Below are 22356 nucleotides of genomic sequence, written 5' to 3'. Positions count from 1 at the left end.
TTGTGCGGCTCCAGCAGCAGCTCCACGCGGCCGGCAGCTAGGATCTCCCTTAGGAATGACGCTATAAAAACAAACCGTGATTGGCTGGGTCCGAGCTGAATTCTCCATTTATGGACAGAGAGCGGCTGGTGCTGGACTCCAGGGCATCGGCTGCACAGGCGGAGCAGCGCGGCAGCGGGCTCGCTCCCAATCCCAGTCCCACCCACGGGCCGGGCAGTCCGGAGAGGAACCGCGTCCCAGCCGGCGCACGAAAGGATCCTCCAGCCTGTGCCGCTGACGCCCGCATGGGGTCGGCGCTGGCCTCGCTGCAGCGCGGCTGACCAGACCGGGAGTCTTTCATCCCTCCCGTGGCGGACTTTGGACGCTGACCGAGCCCCGTGCCCGCCTCCCGGACCCGCGGGCAGCCTGTGCGGAGCCGCAGCGGCAGGCAGGGCAGCCGCAGCCACCGCCACCGCGGTAGCGCAGCGAGATGGTGAGTGAACGTGCCGGGCTGGCAGCGGGAGATGGGACGGGGCGGGACCGGGCATCCTTCGGCGGGGGCTCGAATGCCTCAGCCCGCGGCAGCCTGGGGCGGGCCCGGGGGCTGGACAGGGCGAGAACGGGGAAGAGATCGACCCCCTGTGCCCTGCCTGCGGGGGCAGCGCGGGAAGGGTGGCAGGGGAAGGCAGCCCCAGGCTGGTTACCCCTGGCCGGGTGTGCTGAGGGGCCGGTTACCGTGCCCGCCCTGGCGGTGTGTGCTGAGGGGGCTTTCCGGGCCGGCGGCCCCGCTGGCACACACACCCCGCCCAGGCGCGGCGCCCTCCTTCATGCTGTGCGCGCCGAGAGTCGCCTTCGCTGACTCCTGGTCGCCTGGCCACAGAAGCCTCCTCGGTCCAGCTCCTGCGTATGGAAAGTCACGGCGACCCCTTCCCGGGACGCGGCGCTTGTCCCTGGACCAGCAGGGAGCTTCCCCCCGCTCCCCGAGCCGCTGGAGCGCAGCGCTGCCCCTAGCCAGCGGAGCCCATCGTGCTGGGGATGGCACCCGGGGAGAGGCTGGAGTGGCTCTTGCCCTGGAAGGGGGTCTGGTTTGCCCGGTGTCCGCACAAAGCCAGGCAGGGACAGGCTGGGGAGAGCCTTGCTCACCCTGTGAAGGCTTAAAGAGGAAGCGTCAGGGAGCAGCAGCCTCCCGATCCGAGCAGAGCTGGGGTAGGGAGAGCTGGCAGGGCCCGGGGAACCGACAGAGACATCGCTTTAGGTTCCCTCATTCAAATAAATGCTCCCGTTTAGTACAGGATGTCCTAGCCAGGTGAGCCTAGCTGCCCAGTTTGTAGCAGGCAGAACTGAGAGTAGTTATAACGTGGCACATGGATAATGAAAATGTATTTTTTCTCCTGTTCTTCTTCCTGGTGTGAGAGAAGTGCCTGTTGTACTCTCTTCTCCTTGCAATGGACTGCTCAGGGGTGTTTTAACACTTGTTAGTACAGTATGTGTATAATGAATATAACCACAAGGTGTGGACTATCGACTCATAGACTTTAAGGTCAGAAGGGATCATTATGGTCATCTAGTCTGACCTCCTGCACAAATATAAATAAGTAAGTAAAGAGCCATACCAAAAAAAAGGCTAACTCTTCCCCTGTAAACTAGGGCTGGTTGAAAATGTCAAAACATTTCTGTTAGAAAATGGGGTGTTTCCTAATGTCAACAAAATGAAAATTTTCATGGGCGGTACCTGGGTTTGATTTTTGAAAACTGAATTTTTTTTTGTTTAGTTGTTTTTGTGTTTCAGCCACTTTTTCCAAGTTCTTGGTTTTTTAGTTTTTGATGAAAATTGGGTGATCAGATGTCCTGATTTTATAGGGCCAGTCTTTATATTCAGGGCTTTTTCTTATAGAGGCACCTATTACTCTCCCCCTTCCCCCTGGGGTCCTGATTTTTCACACTTGCTATCTGGTCACCCTAGATGAAAAGTTGAAACTTTCCATGGGAAAAAATAGTTTTCCAACAACCTCTACTTTAGATGTTAATCTGGGAGCTATATGGGCATACTCTGATAAAGTAATATAGTATTACACTGGTTTTTCTTGAATTTAAACATATATAAAGGACCAGTCAAAGTTAGAAACACAATGGGCCAAATTCATCCTTGATGTTATTCCTTTCACCCCCAGAGGTGAATATAGCCCAATACATTTCCATTCAGTAATAAAAGCTGTGAATTGCACTGTGGTTTCTGAGAAAGAACATTAAATTTTGTTGTTTGCATATTCACAACAATTATGAAATTTTCTACTTGGTTACAAATGTGGGAACACAACTCCATAACAGGCATAGAGATTTTATGATGACTCGTGGCCACAGACTCTGTTTGTTAAGAAACTTACTTTTAGCAATTAGCATTTCCTCACTGTTGCTATTGTGAGGATCCCAAGTTACATGGAATTGCTGCCACAGAACCGAGCCTTCTAAACAACTATCTCAAACAAAATGGAACAATTAGTCACATCTTCCCAAACTAGCACTGCTATTATTATATTATAGTTCTGTCATTGTGCACAGAGCTATACAGAAGATGATGACACTATTCCTGCCCCAAGGATGTTATAGTCTGAATTAGTCATACTGAAGAAAGATTAGATTCCATCTGATCTAAGATTCTATCCTGCAAGGTTCTGAACATGTTGCTGATCCAACAAAGAACTTAAAGACATATGTAACTTTAAACATGTCCCACAAAGAGTAAGTCTGAGGACAGTCCTTTCCTGTAATGTATTTTGTCACCCTACTTTGTCCCTGTGAGTTTCACAGATGCCTGTTGCAATATAATCTTGGTGGCAGTCAGAATTGCTTAACATTGTGCCTTTCTATTCTCCATTTTGGATGTATTTATTTATTGTATATCCGTATGATAGAGTGTAAAGACTGTCTTGGAATGTAGCAACATGGCAGTGATGTCATAGAATTGGTACTTGCAGTGTTCTTCAGGTTACACCTCTAAACCCATCATTGTCTAGCACCCATATCTTAGGGCAAATGTTTGGGCCAATTTGTGAGCAGATGAGTATGATGACAGGCAGCCAAAAGACTATGTATGTGCAGCAGATGTGATTGTTAAAGCCAAGATTCTTAGCTGGGAACTTTGAAACAGCTGGCTCTGCTGACTGTCCACTACAAAGGAGATGCACCGTCACTAAACCAGCTCTGAGTTGGATTAACTGTGAAAAAAGGGTTCTGCTGCATGTATGGTAAATTTTTGGCTGTACTGAACTGTGCTGGATGGTAGGCATTAATTACAAAGAAGTCTCCTGCTGAATAGCAATAACTTATGTTTATATAGCATCTTTGATGCCAAAGTATTCCATATAATTATTTCAGCCACCTGTGGGGTGGAATGCTGTAACATTACTCATTAGTTTAGGATAGGAAGTGAAAAAGAATTCTATATCATGGGAGAATGGGCCAAATCCTGTAACCACTAAATCTGAAACATGTAGCTGATTTCTGAAGTGCAGTATGCAAAAACCTGACTTATGAATCCCAGAATGTTTTTTTCCAAGGAGTCCCTCTGAAACTTGTTCTGATTTTAAGATTCTTAATTTGTGCAAGACCTGGGTCCATAATAATTAAAACTTCTGAAGATTTCAATGGAAAGTTTGTGTGTGCAAGGAATGTAAGATTAGGCTGTTAGCTTGTAACACATTTTAAAGGACACCCACTTTGATTCAATTTCTAAGCCCCTGTTTTGTATAAGATGCTAATAGATCTCCTTAAGAAGATGTAAGGACAGTCAGCAGAGATAACTAATGCAAGCCTTTACTATAGCACTGAATTGAATCAGTCATTCAGCTTCCAATAGCCACCTGCAGTTCACATAGTATTGATTATCGTGAGTAAATATGTTCTGCTTATTTCATAATGATTGGAGACATGTTTTCATAAAAAATTGTGAATGAACTTTTCATTGGAATACCAGTTTAGACCCTATGAACATTCTGCTACTTTCATAAAGAATCTGTTATCATTACTGTACCTTTCATTTCAGTAGTTATTAATGCTTTCTTTGTGAGTTACCTTTTTGAATATTGTTTTAGTTGCCTTATTAGTTTTGATGACAGAGCCTTGACATTTATATAACACAGAAAGAGTGTTATTGTAAAGGTTAATTGTCTTAGAAATAGAAAAATTAAAGTTTTCATCAGCTAACCATTTTCAATATTTCAAACAAATTCTGTTACAGATTAAAGTTCTAATGGATGCTTATTTCAGTTAGAGGGTCTGACAGTTTGAAAGAGTTTGTTACATGAACCATGTAGGTCTCAAAGCAAATTTAACATGTATTACTTTTCATATATTACATCCTGGTAAATTTGTCATGATATAAAGGATGAATTTACTGTAGGTAGTAAACATGAATAAAATAGTTTTAAAATGCTCTCCAGTGGAAAATTGAGAAACCTTACCAAAGAACCCTGTAGCCAGTAAAAACTGATCAGTACTTCTAATATAGTATTGTTTCTACTGTTTGTTACAAACTCCATTCATCACCTGCAAATAATGGATGCCATATATCATTGCCTATATATTGGTGCTTTAACATTCTATTGGTTTACATACAGCTAGCCCTAGTCTGAAAAGACTTATTTCCTCTGTAGTGGCCGCTATGCTAATAATTTAGACGATGCAGCCAACATGTAATTTATGTGATATTAAATGTGCTTAGATCCATTTGTTTCCAAATCTTACATGAATCTCAAAGTTTCTTTCCCTCTCCCTTCTCTGTCTTGAATTCATTACTCTTTAGAAGGAAAAAAAAAAAGGATTTGTTATACAGAGTTAATTTAATAGTAATAAATGACATTTTTTTACATAAAGCGTTGTAGATTTACATGGTAATACATTTTTCTTCATACATTTAATATCTGCTTTTATAACCTCCAGTTTATATATACATGGAACACATTGGGCATATTCCATTCATGTCATATATATGTTCATCATACTTTTAAATCATCTTACATTACATTTGAATATTTTGTGGTAAAGAACAAGATCCTAGTCATGTGCATGTCCTTAAAGAGATCACCATATCTCCATATATAGATGGAGGAGCTTCTTGCATCCCTTCTTTTCTGGGAGGAGAGTCACCATCCTCAAAATAAGTTGCAGGTCTGGATCTAAGATCAGATGACACCATTGTTTTTACTTTGATTTTGCTCAGTAATGTTTTTGTGGCCTGTTTCAAAGCCCATTAAATCATTGGAGTTTTCTATTAACTTCAGTAGGCTTTGGTTCAATCTCTTGGTGATACTACAATATTTGTGATAAATCAGTGGATGTTGTTTTCAACTGCATGTCATTCAAATGCATTTTTGTACCTCATAAAATTTGTTTATTGTAGAACTTTATTTTTATTTAGAACCAGAAATGATAGATCTAGGAGTGTCAATGGAAATCAGTGACCCTGAATTCCTTTTCCATACTTTTGCTGTTAAACCACTGGAAAGCTGAGTCATTATATGAGTGAAGTGTACAGAACCAATAAAGCCTCTCACTATTCCTTTTTTCTTTCCTCCCCTCCCAACCAAGAAACTCTAACAAAAAATGTTTCCCCTTAGAAACATTTGAAATTGTTGTAGTTTAAATAGCTTGGGGTTCGTTAATTTAATGAAGTAAGTTTTGTTTTTTATTACTAGAGCAGTGAATTATGACTTTTAAAAACTTATTTCCAAATAACACTACAATAAAGACTATTTTATCAGGTATTCTTTTTTCCGTGAGTAAAATCAGTTTGAGCTCCCAGCTGTGAGAAGCTGTAGTTTTAAGATTATCTTCATCAGATCAAAGCTATACTTTACAAAAAAATAATTTTAGTACTTTTTTTTCTGAAACTCTGAAAAGCGATTCTCCCCTTCCCTTCTCTCCCCAAGAACTTTCCTAGACAATCCCAAACCAAACAGGAATTATGTTACCTTTTAGAAAACTTGTAGGCTAGTCTACATTTATAACAGCTACTTACAAGGGTTAATTAAAAAAATAACCAACAATGTGATGAAACCTAAATCACATTCCCCAGTCACTATATTAAATTACCACTGATTCTCATAACTAGTTTTATTTATTTTGCTATTGTGATATTTATAAAGGAGAAGGTGGAGTTTTGTGGGGTGGAGTATTTTATTTATGGTCTTGCTTATTGTTTATCCTCCTTTCTAGACTTTAAAATGCCCCCCCCCCCCCCCCCCCCAATACACAGGGCCTGACCTTGTAAAGTGCTGAGATTTCAATTACAGCTGAGATACTTCAGTTGTAATGTTTATTGCAGATATTTCTTGCATAGAACTGTTTATCAAGTTAGGGTATACTGTATTTAAAACAGCTCAAACGGCATTGAGTGCATTCATTTTCTGCTATGCTTTCTTTTTGTGAAGCAGAGGCAACATAAATTGTTAGAGGTTCATTCAGTGGGAGACTGTCCTAGAGAACCAATCTTGCAAAACCTTATTCATGCGAAAGGTGCTTGCTCACACAGGCAGTCCCCATTGACCCTACTCTTCTGATTCAATTCCATAGATTTGTTTTGCTGACTTGGTTTTAAATTTTTAATTCAAAATAAACTAAAACCTCAGGAAATCAGCTGCAACTGTGAAGTCTGCATGGCTTCATAATCAAAACTTAAAGTGGCCCAGCAAAACTCTCAACAAAACTGGGCTGAGGTTTTTGTTTGCAATAAAATGTAAATCCAGGTTAGCTTTGTCTGGTGTTCTGATTTCATAATTAAAATTTGCACAACTCTAGAATCAAACCTCATCTGCATGGTGCAACACAACTGGCCTGCACAAACACAATGAGGAGACTTCCATAGCCTGGCCAGTTTTTGGGTCAGATACAGAGCCTGTTGACTAGTGCTGGAAAAAGAAAATTTGTTTTCAATTTAATAATGTGCTATCTTTCAGCCCTCAATTGCAGTAGTACCATAGTCTTAAACAGCTTTAAGTGGAAGATTGCTCCCATGAGTATGGTAAACTGGATTTGGTTCTATACAATCTGAGATCCTGTCTACACTTACCTCCAAGATTCGGCGGCAGTCGACTGAAGTTACGCAAGCTACGCAAAAAACTTGTGTAACTCCCGTCGACTTCTCTGCTCCTCTTCTGCGCTCCGTTTTCACTGCACTGTGCTGACGGGAACTGTGTTCCCGTCAACGCAGTGCTATGCCACTTGTGAAGGTGGTCTTAATACGTCAATTTCTGGATCAACTGAGCGGGTCTTCACTGACCGCTCAGTTGATCCAGAGAAGTCGATCTGACAGCGGCGACTGTGCCGCCGTCAGTGTAGCTGTAGCCTTAGAGTAAAGTATTTGACATTCACAGGCAGATGTAGTGCAATTGTAACTAAAATAAAAAATGTTACTATATTTCTAAAAAAAACAAAACAAAAAAACTCCCAAAGACCCCAACAAAGATTTTCTTTGCCTCCTCTGGCTGAGTTTCTCCTATAGATTCTTTTTGCTGAAATTATTGTGTCTCTCTCTTTTGTTACTGGTGTCTTTTGTGGGTGGGGGTCCCAAATAAAATTGACAGGATAAATAATATGTTGCTTTTTATCTAGAATCATTTACAAATCATGGAACAAGCCAAAGTCAAGTTCATTCATGTCAAATGAAAACGTATGTGTTGATATACTGCTGTTCTGAAACCAACATTGCAGTGCTAATCATTTTGTCTTACTGTAGTGTCAGTATTTGCCTCTCTCCTCCTAGCACTGTTGTCATCCTCCTTTCTTCTCTTTTTCTCTTCCTCCTTAACACAGATGTGGGAGGACAGGTTTGGATTTTTAAAAAGCAAGAAATAACAACACTGTTTCTGCACAGAGATTCAACTATACTTAGTGGTAATAGAGCTAAGTACTTGGGGCCCAATCCTGAAAGGTGCTGAGAATGTCCTGAATGGTGTTGAGTGCCTTCAGCTCCCATAGAGGTCAATGGGTGTGAAGACGTCTCAGTGAGCCTTGGAAGGTGCTGAGTACTTTGCAGGACTGGGCCTAAAATAGCTAATGTATGATGCAAACTGTGACCTTGTACCATAATTCTAAGTTTCTTCCTTTCCTGTAAGAAATGTACAAGTAAGACATTTTATGCTTTTGTACTGAAGGGTGCTTTTCTGTCTAGTTCTGTAGACAGTAGCATTAGCCATAACCCTGTCCTCTGCCAAATGTGGAATAGTAGAGCAGAATAACAGCATGTGCTTTGCATTATGTGAACTCTGTGTCTAGAGGTGCATGCATGGAAAAATTTCCTAGCTACATGGTGTTCATGTCTGGCCAACATATAAGACTAAAGTACAGCAGTGTGTTCAACAGCAAAACCAATGATTTATAATATGTGTGGATTTTGTTTGTGTTTGTTTTCTTTTTGGCACGGCTTTTACTTCCCCCTTGTGTAATTTTTCTTACCTCTTTCTAGAGCAGTGGGTAGATTTCAGCCTTTTTTTAAAAGCGATTTTATAGATACATTGTGTGTTATGGATTTTTTTTTTTTTTTAAGTAGAGGCTCTCTTTCAAGTCTAAACAATGCGTAGAGAATGTTGTGGTTGCATTTGTGTGCATGATTACCACAATTGTATGTACAAATCAGGGATTACACATGCAATTTGGACATGTCATGCCTAATTTATGTGTGTAGTTAGTTTTGCAAACACTTTTTGCACAGGGGTCTGTCTCTGCCCTCCAGTTTTTGGTTTGTTTTCCTTATTTGTCTAGTCTTCTAAATCTTAAATCTCTCACTGACGCAAAAGGAAATAGAGCGAAAATGTTGTCAATGAATTGTTTGCAGTTTTTCATTCCACAGATAGCTTTCTCTTAAAATTAATCAAGTCAAGGGATAATTTGTAGCAGTGTTACTCCATTGGTCATGCAGATTTAAACAAGCTCCCCTGAAGCAAAAAGGTTGTACAGAAAAATGTCAAGCCAAGATAATCTACGCCCATATAAGTAGCAATATCCCCAAAGGAAACAATGTGTTGCCCAGCCATTAACAGAATTTTATTAAAATAGATTACCCTGAGAATCCATGTATTTTCCTGCAGAAATAAAAAGCATATTGAAGAACAGACTATAAATGTGATATTAAAGGCCAGTGTTGTATTCCATCAAGGTATTGTCTATCCCCAACTTTAACAAAAAGAATCAGGAGTATTTGATTTCTTTAAAATAAACACTTATGTGTAGGCTTGGCAGAATTAGATTTTTTAAATACAATTTTGATGGATAATATTGATGTAAATTTTCACAGTTGTGGGAAATTATGAGGATGTGTCAGACAATTATTCAATGAGAGTGGACATTGAGATTCAAAAAGTTAAAGCTTTATAGCCATTAAAATGCAAATAATTGACATAACATGTCAAAATATTCAAAGTAAATAACCTTAAATCAAACTTTAGTAAGTTCTCAAGCATCATTTTTCTCACTTTTCTTATCTGTAAATTTTGATTATTATCAATGGAAATAGTTTTTCTGGGTTTGCTGGTGTAAGTGGCGATAAACCAATTTCACCATACCAGTAAAAATCCAGTCCTTCCAAGTTGACTTTTGTATAAGAATTGTGAAGAGATTTCCTTAATCCGTGATATTATTACAGATAGTAAAATATGGATGTGGCACTGCTGTGTGTGTATGTCGGGAATATGTAAGTAAGTATATTTTAAAATTGAATCTGGTAGAAAAACCTATGGGGGAGGTGGGTCTGCTGGAAACTGTTATGTTCACTTCATAAAGTTTTTTTCCGTCTTCTCTGATCAGGGAGGAAGGATTTCTGGCTTTTACATCTCGCTTTGCGTATGACTATGGATAAGCTAGGGATGACCGTACTAAATTTAATTGGAAATATCCTTACTTGGGCAGATCTTCAGCTGGTGTCAATCAGTATAGTTCAGTTGAACTCAGTAGTGGTGACTTAAATGGAACTATACTGATTGACACCAGCCTGTGAACTGGTCCACTGTGTCAGCCTGTTAGCCATATTATATGGCTTCATTGTTTTTACCTCTCACCTTGCATTCTGGTTCCTGCCACACTGGTGAATAAGTGACACATGTGGCTTTAAGTCAGTCTGAAGCCGTAAAGAAGGAAAACCAAAGTAGTATCAGAATTGAGAAGGGAGTCTTTACTTTACAGAAATAAATATTTGGAAAATACTTCAGTTCCTCTACAAACGCAGACAAATCAACAGACTACAACTTTGGCAAATAGCTATAAAGTAAGATAACATTCTAACTTTCCAAAAGGAACAATTTTAGCGCATTGGAATAGCTAATTAAAGTCTCATTTTGAAACCCATAAAATAGAGGGTGATTATTGGAATTGAGGCTTTACAAACATACAAAATTAAATCATCTTTTAGAGAAAAATCATATTAAGATACTCTTAAGCAAATGATTTAACCTAAATAGAACCTAAAATATTTTTTTCTTGCGATTTTAAAGCTTGTAGGGGGAGATTTTCAAAGGCAAAAATGGGAACTAGACATCCAACTCCCATTGAAGTCCTCTGGGCTTTGGGTGTGCAATTGTCCTTTGTGCCTTTTAAAGTCTCCCCTTACTCACAATGATGTTCTCATGCTGAATGTTTGTAATGTCAGCTACTTTGTGGTACCAGTTTCCTAGAGCAATTTTGCATTACAGAAAAAAATACTCTCTAAATATGTACATAACAAATTACACACAAACTATGTTAAAAGAACATTAAGGTTGCAAAGTTAAGCATTCAGAAGTAAGGAACTGACAGAATTAAGTTTGTCTGAGCAAACAGTTCAGCTCCTTTGTGCATATGCATTATGATAGCTTTTGATTACATGATGACCTATTCTTTTTTCACAAGATCACAGTGCACAATATGGATGGTAATCACTTAATAGGCAGCTATTGAACATTTTGTTTTCTCCTCGTTGTTCAGTGTGTGTGGCCTCATGCCTTATAAACTGCACACGAGTCAAACCCCTGCTCAGAAAACAGAATTATTAATTTTCTTATTTGCTTTTCTGTGGTGCTTATCACTATAGTCAGAACCTGAGTGCTTCACAAATATTAATGAACTTATTTTCACAACACCCTATGAGATGAAAGGGTGTTATTATCCCCATTTTATAGATGGAGAACCAAGGCACAGAGAGAACAGCATTTCTGCAAATCAGATTCCACGATCTCAAGTCAACCATGCAGAAAATGAGGAAAACACAACTAGTAACCACCGTGAAGAGTTTGGTTTAAGTGATTTGCCTCGTATCAAATAGGAGCTCTGTGACAGAAACAATCCAGTTCTCCAGTGCAGCATTCCACTGCCTTAACCATGAGACTGTCCTTTCTTTTCATGCAATTCCTGGTCTCATTTCACTACACAGTTTATAATGTATGCGCCAAATGAGGCAGGGATTTTATAGACAACTGTTTCCATCACTACATCACTACATCATTAACTCTGGTTAATCCCCTGACCAGGTCCATCCCATGCACTGAACGAGTTTGGGGCATGTGGAAAAAGGGTACGTGATTAAGTAATTAAGACTGTATCTTAATGCATAGGCCCAAGGGAGCTGTATTAAGGTTGCACAGACAATTCTGGCATTGTCTAATTTTTGACAGCTTGATGGATTTTTCACAGGAATGGAAAAAGGCACATCTCTGACACAAAGACTGCCACCCTACCACATTTCAACTCCCTGCTCCAAAGCATGGCGGCACTAGTACTTCTAATGGACAAGGCTGTCGGACAGCCTTAATAATAAATATTGCTACCAATCTCACCTATAATATAGTGAAACCTCCATACTAATGTGTGTGAATGTAAAATCTGGTAAGCAAAATTCATGTTTAATTAAGATCCTTTTTTAACAATTGTTGAAATACTGTGAAAAATGTGACTCAGTTCTCTGTAAAGTTCAGATAAATCATTGTCCTCAGTAGAGTTAGTCTGGATTTACATTGGTGTAATTGTAATGATAATTTAGTTCTTGTCATTTGAAGATCTCAAAATGTTTTGCAAAGGTGGGTACGTATTATTACCCCCCTTTTCACAGATTTGGGAATTTGAGGCACAGAGAGGTTAAGTGATTTGCCTGAGGTCACAAAGCAAGTGGCAGAGCGAATGGAACTGAGGTTAGTAGCGAGAAGAACATAACAAGGGCAACCATCCAGATGGGAGCAATGTTGCTGAAAGTGATGATACTACTTGTTGGAAAGCACATAAAACCAAAAAATGTTATTGGATGGTTTGGTAAATTTATAAACCTTTCTCTTCCTTAAACTGCATTCACTAGCTGAATGTAAATCTTCCAGAGTGGTGTAAAAGGGCGAGAGCATGAGTCAGGATCTGGCCATATATTAACTATGGGCTTGTCTGCACGGTGCAGCAATGTGCACTAGAGGAGTGTGAATTCCAAAGCACCCTAATGCATAACACTAACTGTCTCCTGCTGGTGTTGTTAAAGCAGCACCACAGCTGTTCTAACTTGCAACAGGGTCTGTAGAGGTACCTGGCAGCTCAGGGGATTGAGAGAGTGCAAAGATCGCCACCTTTCCCCCATTTCATTAAGACTCCATGCTGAATGGAGTTCAGCCAGACCCAAGGATCAAGCCTTAGTGACCACAATACACCACGATAAAATTGGCATGTTAATCAGAGCTCACTGTAGGCTCACATAAACGTGGGTTTTTTTAATCTAGTTTTTCACTGGCAAAATTGGAAAGGGATGATTTAAGCAAAACTGTGCGCCTCCAGAAGTTATTTTGATATTTAGTTCAGTAGACTGAAGTCTAAATGAGACATTTTGGCATCCTGTATGTTGGACTTACAGCCTCATAATGGTTAGCTGCACGCTTTCTTAAACAGGAAGTGTGGGGGAAGTTTTTGTGCCAACTCAGAGTCATTCACTGAATCACCTTAGACAGCTGAGTCAAATCTATAAATTGTTTGCCACTATCACCCTTGTGTTTAATTTAAGTATCTAAGCCCTGTTCAAGTCAGAGCAATAGAGCCTGATTTATGACTGTTACAAAGCATGGCCTCTCCATTTTGGCACATATTCTTCACACTCAAGAGTCAAATCTCTTACAAGTGTCTGTTATTATGAACAAATAGCATGTGTTGCCAGATCTTTGAGCCAGTACCTTTGCAGGTTAGCTGCTTGAATGTTGAGATTTCACTTCATTCATGAGACTTAAGATTCTATGCAGTTTGGCAATGTTGTTGTTTTTTGGCAATTAATGTCAACCTCCATGCCTTTTCCGAGTTGCATTTCACTATTAGCAGAAATATAGAAAAATGGAAATTGGGATTATTTTATCAGTAATTTTTTTTTTTTTTTTTTTGCAATGCCAGGTGGTAGCCAAGTACTGTATTATTTATTTTACTTGGATGATAAATTTATAGAAAGAATCAGTGCTTCTAAATTTTGCAGTGACTAACTCCCAATTTAATGTTTTTTACCTCAACACTAATATAAGAACTCTCAATCCTCCCTGCACTAACAGAGGTCTGAATAAATATGCTAACAAAATATTTGAACGTCATGTAAATAAATATTGATGACAAATTTTAAATCACATAAAACTAGCCTGCTGGGTTACCAGTCCTGTCCATCTTATAGGGTACATACTTTCATACTAAAAAATTAACAGCTGTTTTGTCATGAAATTACCATCACCGTTTTTTTTAAATAATATTCCATAGCAATTTTAAATAATATTCCATAGCAAAAATTGACATATACAATATTTTCATGCAGTGTGTTCTTCCTGAACGTTTCACAGCATTAATATCCAGTTAGTTCTGTGATCTTTCAGCAGTAATGGTTCTTTTGGTATCTCATGGACACATCTCATTACCCACAATAATCCTCTGCTATCTTTCTGCCCTCAAATGGTAGATGTTTTAGGATGAGAGGTGGAAAATATTTTGACATTTTATCTACAAACTAGAAGCTATGTGGTCCTTTCTATATGAGCTCAAACCCAAATGAAAAATATAAGGTACACGTCTAGAAACCTAATCTCAAAAGTTGTTTTGTGATACTTAAAGGCAATGTTAGTATGTGAATATCTTTTTGTCTTTCATGGAGAAGAATGAATCAAACTGTATAAATGGAATGTAGATTTCATATGTTTAATTAAAAAAAAGAACTGTACTGTTTTTAGTGCACATCTGCTGAACGGAAAAAATTGTGCAATAAAAGTATATAAGAATGATTTATAAAAGACATTTCTTTCCAAATGTTTTTCTACTAGAAACATCCCATTCCGAAATCATGGGAGCTTTATTTTTGTTAATTGCAGCAGAATCAACTTGGTTTTGTTGTTCCTGGAAAAATACAGAGTAAGAATTCCAAAACTACTTATCATCCCTTGCTTTTTAAACCCTTGATTTTCCACATACTGGCTACTACACACTTGAGACCTGAATTATAAAACAGTGACACACAATTTGTATATTTCTTGTGGGTTTATTTCCCAGAAGATTGCATGAGGCATAGTTTCTTCAGATAAATGTCTTGGCTTTGCTGTTTATTAACTTCCTTTCTATTTGCACATAAATCAGAATTTCTGTTAATCTGAAATCCTTAAAAAACTAGAGATGGGAACAAAGTCAGCAAGACAACATGTGCAAATTACTCATAAAGAAAAGAATCCACTAATGAATGATACCCTGTATTAGTATGAGTTCCATAGTCTTACGCATGTGTTGACATTTTTCTTAATGCTACAGGCTAGATACTTTCTTCTACTGCAATAGTTTGTAATGGACCAATTCTCACCTAGGGGGAAAACTTCCTTTGAAGTCTAGGTTTGCTACAATCAGAATTAAAATTTTGCATATTGCAATTGTCAAAACAATTTCACAATATCTGATTTAATTATAAATGGCTTCTACTGTACATAACATTTCTGCAGAATATAAGCACTGCTGGTGTAAAAACTGTACTTACTCAATACATTTGTATTACTTTGAGTAACTTGTCCCCAAAACAGGCTTATTTACTTGACTTTAACCATTAACATACAATAGTCGCAGTGGGCTCAGTCCAGAATATATTACCAGGTATAAATCAATGAAACTACTCAAGATGTCTTCCCCCTGACTTCAGTGGGAGTAGGGTTGTGCCTTATGCCTTGTAGTGTTTCCAGGGTTAGGCTCTATTGTGGAGACTCCAGAGCAATTTTTCAAAAATTGAAATGTGTGGATGGGGCGGGGGAGAAGAGCGAGAGATAGTGACTAATATAGTATATCCATGTTACTACTTCAGCTATTAAAAACTTACTCAATAAATATTGTTTGTGGTATTTAAAGAATAAAACAAAAACGTTTCATGAATGTTAATTGTGGAAAGTTAAAAAATGAATGTGTAAATATTAGGCCTGGGGGAAAGGGGAGGGGGTGAAGACAGCAATACTAACTATAATTTTGAATTGTGGCTTGTAATTTGGTATTTGCTGATCAAGTTAATGTGACACATTCTATGCTGATGAGTGATAGCTGGGAAAATCTAGACCAAAACTTGACAAAAATGTAAGAATAGGATAGCATAGTGGAATGCAAATACTGATGGGTTTCTTCAAAGCTTCAGTATATTCTACATCTTTTGGCATTAATGTCATAACCAAACTGACTTTGTTTTAATTATTTTCAATTACATTGTTATTTGTATTGTAGCAGCAAGACCCAACCAAGACTGTGGCCTCATTGTCCTACATGCTATATAAATGTACAGTAAGAGACAATGTCTGTCCCAGAGAGCTTACAGTCAATAGAAAAGACAGACAAATGTGGGGAAATTGTGATTACCTACATTTTACAGATGGGTTCCAGAGGAACAGTTTTTTAAAGGTATTTAGGCTCCTAAAAATACGAATAGGTGCCTAGTGGAATTTTCAGAAGTGTTTAGGCACCTAACTCACATTGATTTTTAGTGAGAATTAAGTGTGCAGGTTCTTTTGAAAACCTCACTTGGCTCCTGTCTGCATCTCTAAGCACCTAGATTTTAAAAAATATTTGCCCCAGAGAGGTTAATACTGGGATTTTTAAATGAGCCAAATTCAATTGGAGTTGGGCACCTAACTCCCCTAGGTTCTTTTGAAAATCTCAGCCCACGTGACTTCTGCATGGTCAGAAAGGAAGTCTATGGCAGTGTCAGGAATTGAACCCAGATCCAGTGCCCTAAACAAAAGATTACCCTTCCTCTCTTTTTATTACAATAATAAGTAAATTAAATAAATAAACAACAACATGAATTTATGCTAGAGAGGTCTCTTTTAGTTACCATCTGTTACTTTTTAAGATCATATTCTGAACTTTTGGTGCTATCTGTACATGCGGGATGCTGTGGTGAGCCGTAGAATATCCACAGTGGCTGTCTAGTATAACATCTACTCTGAGACTGTATGGCATTGTTTTGCAAAAGAAGCAGCTACAGCTCTTGCTTCTTGGAGGAATTTATATTTTATGTAGAATTTAGACGTTACTACTGATTCCAAAGACAGACAAAGGTAATGTGTACTCTCTCCTTTGGATGGAGAAACTACAACTGGAGAGTGTATTTTATGAGTGCTTTTTTGGTTGCCCTGTAAAATATGCACTGGGAGCTTCTATGTGAGCCAAAGATTGTTGGATTCAGCAAACAGAACACTCCTACAAAAATCTACTCATCTTTGCAGTATAACAAAAGTTTTTTTCAGTGCAGTCATTTTGATACTCCTTCAGTTCTTACATATATTATTTATTTTTGCCTATCTTTTATATTTAAGTAGAAATAGTTTTAGCCTACATTTGATTGTTTGGAGTATGTTTGTGGTTTTTGTAACAGACTTGTGGTCATACAAATAGCTTAAATTACAGCTGAGCTTTAGGAGAGAAAGGCAGGAATACAGGGGGAGGTGCTTATAGTGAAAAATAATCTATACCCCATTTGTAGGGCCAAATTCAGGCTTACGCAGCACCCATAATATGGAACTCTCACCAGGATCATGTCACTACTGGGCTCCACACACAGGAATGCTTAAGCAGAACAGGAGGTTCTTTTTCCATCTCTCCTTGAGGCAACCAGGTAGACCATATACAGATGCCCAATCCCTTCCCATGGTGACTTTGACTAACTTCTGTATATGCCACTTTGGGTCCTAAGGGATGATGTCAGAAGAGAAAATACCTTCCTTTCATCCGATGAGTAGGGATATGTTCCTTCTCAGCTAAGTGACAGCCAAGGAGACGGAATGGGCCCATTGGGGTGAATATATACATCCCTTTCTAGGAAATCAAGAGCAGAGCTCTCTCAGTGACAGCCTCTCTATACAATGTGAAGACTCAGTTTCCAGCTTTGTTCTGTTCAGATTCTTATTCGAAACCCATTATTGTGGAGTATCAGTATTCATTGCTGATGGAGTTGTGCAGTAGTCAGAGCTGCATTAACTCCCACAGGCCCAACTGGGTGATGGTGGTGTTGGTAGATGGGATTGGGCTCCATATAGAATTACTGGGGGGCTAAGAGGAATGGGAAGTCATTGTGTCCTCATCAGCAAGTGTAGGTGTTGGTAGGAAGTTATGCGTTCATCATTGTCATGTAAATCTGGGTCAGGAGTTGGCCCTTTAGTGAATCTGAATTTCAGTTGCAACTGTAGTGGAGTAGTGTGGGGGAAAAACAGCTTCAGTATAGGATAGTGCCTCTGTAATTGTTTGTTGACCAAGTTACACTTGTTTTCTCTCTCTAGTTTGCAACACAGAGGTCAAGACACATGGTGATTTTCAGATAGGAGGATATGGATATATCCTGAGCCAATTTACATTATGTAGGTGAAGTGACAGAAAAATTGATAAATATCTGACTTAGGGAATTACAAGGCTACATCCTGGATTCCCGAAGTATAAATACTGAACTATACTTGTTTAGTTATTAAGATATATTTGGCCTGGTTCTCTACTGTCTTGCACTTTGTGTGATTGTTTGCACTTTTGGCCGTTATGATTTGCACAGGTGTAAATGACTACAGAATGTATATGGCAGTGGAGATTTGGGTCCATCATACCAGAGGATTGAGGACTTTTCCTAGTTTGATACTGTGCTTTGAATAATTACTAAGTCTGCATGTGTGAGAGGTCTGCAATTAATGCTGCAATCTGACATGTGGTTCTACTTTTGTGTTTAAAAAAAAAAAAAAATATGTGCAATGTTTTCATTAGTGACAATAGAAATGAATTCATTTTCCGAGTTTAAGCTATCTCCAGACATATGGAATATGTATTATTTCCTCTGAGGAATTTGCTGTGGTTTTCATTGATCCTGACCTCGGCGTCAGGAATATATATTAATTTAGCAAAGTGCAGGAACCAATACTCAGGCTACAGAGTGGTTAAAGGAACATACAGTAGTAGAGGATGGATTAATGTGACCTCATGTATGTAGTACTGCCACATTAACAGACAGATTTAGTATTAAAGAAATATTTAGCTTTCCAATTTTAAGTGTCAGTTACCCATCTGACTTTTCCAGAAATCTTAAAGCTGTTCACATGAATACTAGCCTTTAAAGTTTTCCTAGTGGTTAAATAGGAATCCTAGTTCTAGGACTTTTAATGTCTGAAATACCGTACACCCAGTCCATAGAGACTTGATCTCAATGTGCTGAATGGGTTCCTTTCCAGCAGCAGTTTTTGAAAGTGGGAATGGTAACGGCTTGCTTTGTGTTTTTTATCCCTAGCTGATTATAGGAATACTGGAGGGAGAACTGAAGAGCGATGGATAGCTAATTCCTGTATTTCATAACTGCTGTTGTTTAATAGATTTCCAGATGAAACATATAGTACCATCCATGAAAAGTCGTAGTGACTTAGATGTCTAGCCATTGTTTTTGCAAAACCTAGCCTTCCTAGAACCACAAGCTCAAATCCTGGTAGGGTTGTGTTATGCTTAGGCTTTCTGTTTTCATAGTACCATTAAAAATAAAGGATTGAATAGAATATGGCTGTCTGAGGGTTTTTACACCAGAGAGCTAAATTCTGGCCTCCTAAGGCTTCCTTACCCAAAAGGCCTCTCCAAGATAGGAGGAGAATCCTGCCTTCACCACTTCAGGTCCTGGGAAACCTGTATAGTCACTCCAACTGGTCAGTACAGTATACCAGGATAGTCAACTGGTAATGCAGCTCAGGCACTACTGACTGTGAAGTATGGCTGCTGTGCTCTGCTCTGCAGCAGATGTTGGTGAAGCCACTCTGTGCCCCCACCCCTGTACAATAGAAATATGGTGGTCCTAGTTATTTGGGCCCTGTTCATTTGCAAAAGAGAAGAGAGGGTAGGACTTGTCCTTTAGTAAAAGCCAAAATATGATTTGTTACACATTATCCTTTTGTATGTTCTGTCTGCATCTCTATACCAAGGAGTAGGAAGGTCAACCTAGATCTCCAAATGATTACATCACTGCTAAGCAAACATGATCATTTATTCATGGAGAAGAGTCATAGTGTTTTTAATAAATGCACCATATGCCTTGTATTGCTGACAGTAGAAGAGAGTAACAATAAATTAGTAAAAGATGTCATTGAAGTAGGTATTTAAAAATAGAATTTGAGGAGAAAATATGGATAAATGATTTATAATTACTTGGATAGCTTAATATGCCCAATATATGGAATTGCTGAAGCAACTGTTAAGCCTTTTTTTTTTTTTTTTTTTTTTGTAAGAGTCAGCAGCTAAAAGAACCCACACTCTGAAAGAAGCGAATGTAAGATGCTTCTGAGACAGTGAGCCCAGCATCGCTGTCCCTAAGAACACAAAACACACTAACTTCATTGGCAGTTGTGCCTGCTCCCATTTAACTCAACAGCAGAAGTCTCCTGGACTTCAATGGGAGCAGATGTGTCCTTACTTTTGGATCTCCTGGGGCTGATCTTTTCTTTTCATTCTTCATATAAAACATTCTAGTCCGAATTAAAAAAAAAAATAGTCTGAGAGACTGAGATGATTAAATTGTAATAGTGTCTAATTCAGCTACAGTATGTGGCAAGGTGTCTTACAATTGAGAATTTCACAGTGTATTAAAGCTATCTAATCTATCCAAAATGGGCAGTGGTTTGAATTTGAGACAATTCATTACTTTCTTTAGATAATTTTAGTATAAATGCAGCAAAGGAACCTCTCTTAAAAGCACAGAACACAGTGGGAACTTTTTTTTAATAAATCCTGTTGCAGTAATGTGGGATGTTTGTTGGCTTATTTGAAACAGAAAATATTTGCCATCCAGAAAGCCTCCTTTCCTAGTTAAAGAGGAATCTAATGTCACAATTGGCAGCTATTCTGGGAACTGTCTAACTTCATGTGGAAAAAGACAAGAGCTGAAGTAGTTTGCACACACATTCAGTCGTACTCTTTAGAGTACTTTTTAGAGTACATATACATAATTAAACCTACTGCAGTCATTACTTATATTTTAATGAGACTGTGCTGAATGCAGTAGCTTAAATATAATACAGAGAAGCATGTTTTCACAACTAATGACCTCAGTTATGACAGAAAAGGTATTTACTCTGACACCTTTAAGGTATTCATCCATCACTGAAATCAGTTTGTATTTTCCTTTATCTAGTTAATCTGTTAATGAAAGAAGCTGATAGTGCTTCTCATACCAGTCCATTATGCAGTTCCTCACTTCTTCCAGTACATTGATCTGTAATCAGCATGGGAGGTGTTTAAAAAGCTGGGACATGGAGGGCTCAAATGCTAAGGCAAACAGAATGCAACCAGTTAACCTCTGTCAGGTTAAAACACTGGCAACAACAGTCGGCTGAAGGTGTTATTTACACCTAGCTGGTATTGTGTAACTAAATAGGGAGGAGAGTTGCTCTTTTTGACGTGTCTGCTCATTTTCAATTAAGTCTGAGGACCCCAAGTGCTTGGTACAAAGGTGGTATGTCCAAAGTAATGCGTCAGTATTTAATTTCTTAGTCACCTGTCAATAAATGATATTCTAGGCACCTTACATGAAATAAGACATCAACAAATTAAAATATCAGAAGCATAAACTTAAACCAAAGTACTGTGCTTGAAGATCTTCTAAATAAAATAAAAAGGGCTTTACAGATGGTTAAAAAAGTCATTACTCCAAAGTTCTTCTCAGAACAGGGGGCTTGCATTGAAAAATCAAGGCCAAAAAGACAGTTTACAGTATCCTTCCCAGTACTGCAACCAGAAGTTCAGCAAATTACTTGGCATCCCATCCTTTAGATGCTGAAACTAGAGATGAGCCTGAACCACAATTGTGGATCCAACCCCCAGATGTTGGTCAAAGCCTGAGTCTGCAGCTCAGATTTACCTCTGTAGTGGGCTGAATCTGAGTCTAACCAACCTGGGATTTTGGGCAGTTTGGATCTGTAGCCTTCTATCCCTTTAATTCTTTTCTATAACTTTTGGCAGCCATAGATTCCCATTTACCAGTTTCACTACAGCCAGCTTTCCTGCATACTCCTCTGGACTTCCATTCCCTCTGGTAGTGTCTTGGGCTACCTTTTTCACTCCTAGCATATGCCATACAAACAAATATAAAAGGTTCCCTGCTTTCAGAGGGTAGAAAGCTCCCCAGAGAATGTGAAATTCCTCGAGCCCCAGCCTATATCAAACAAAAGCCTCTCTTCCTAATGTTTGTAGAGCAGGTTTTTAGCTGGCTAGAGTCCAATCTGAATGACGGCAAGGGACAAAGCAAGTCAGAGTGTTCCAGTTGGCCTGGGTGTAACCCAGCTATTATGGTTTCTACTGGATCTCTAATACACAGGAACAATTAAGTCACTCATAATTTAGTGTGGTACAGAAAGTCTTCAGCCAAAAATACCACTGGTAACTTCCCACTGTTAGAATTCTCTGCCAACATCAGAAGATATTTTCTTCGGTCTCCTTATGTTCTTTTTTTAAACATAGCTAGAGATGGATTGAGTCTATAGTAATCAGGATATTTAAAGTGATGCTGTCAAGTCAATAAGGTCCCATTATTTATTTTACCTTTGAAATGGCCATCATCTGGTACAAAAATATCCTCCAGATTTGATTTTATTTCTGTATGAGAAATACAGTTGGGGAAGAAAAATCCATGTCCCTGAAAAAATAATACGTAAAAAAACCAAAGCAATGCTCTCTTCTTTTCCCATCCTCCTCTTTTTGGATTTACAGTAGCAGATAAACTAGTAAACACGATTCCTGGCGTGGTACTGTCATCATTGAGAGTGCAGGTGCACAAAAAAGGAAGAAAACAGGGAAGTTGATACCAGCTGGTGTGTTTGTCAACGCAAAAGGCACAAAACCAGTAGCTAAAGAAATGTTACTTTCATGCTGTTAACAGGATATTGCAAACAATGA

General features: G+C 38.8%; 1 protein-coding gene across 1 annotated transcript in view; it reads left to right on the top strand.

Moving 5' to 3' along the window:
- The first annotated feature begins 203 nt into the window (after positions 1 to 203).
- The window catches only part of MYO1E (myosin IE), a 131676-nt gene continuing 109523 nt past the window's right edge, over positions 204 to 22356 (top strand). Inside the window, exon 1 of the mRNA XM_067555957.1 lies at positions 204 to 472. Within this exon, the coding sequence (XP_067412058.1) occupies positions 470 to 472 (3 nt within the window). The 5' untranslated portion in view covers positions 204 to 469. The remainder of the gene's footprint in view (positions 473 to 22356) is intronic.

Source organism: Emydura macquarii, unplaced genomic scaffold (assembly GCF_026122565.2).
Source record: "Emydura macquarii macquarii isolate MOO-44397 ecotype Brisbane River unplaced genomic scaffold, CSIRO-AGI_Emac_v2 contig_1644, whole genome shotgun sequence".
Lineage (NCBI taxonomy): Eukaryota > Metazoa > Chordata > Testudines > Chelidae > Emydura > Emydura macquarii.
Note: the sequence above shows the minus strand (reverse complement) of the source record. Positions and strands in the feature narration are given on the sequence as shown.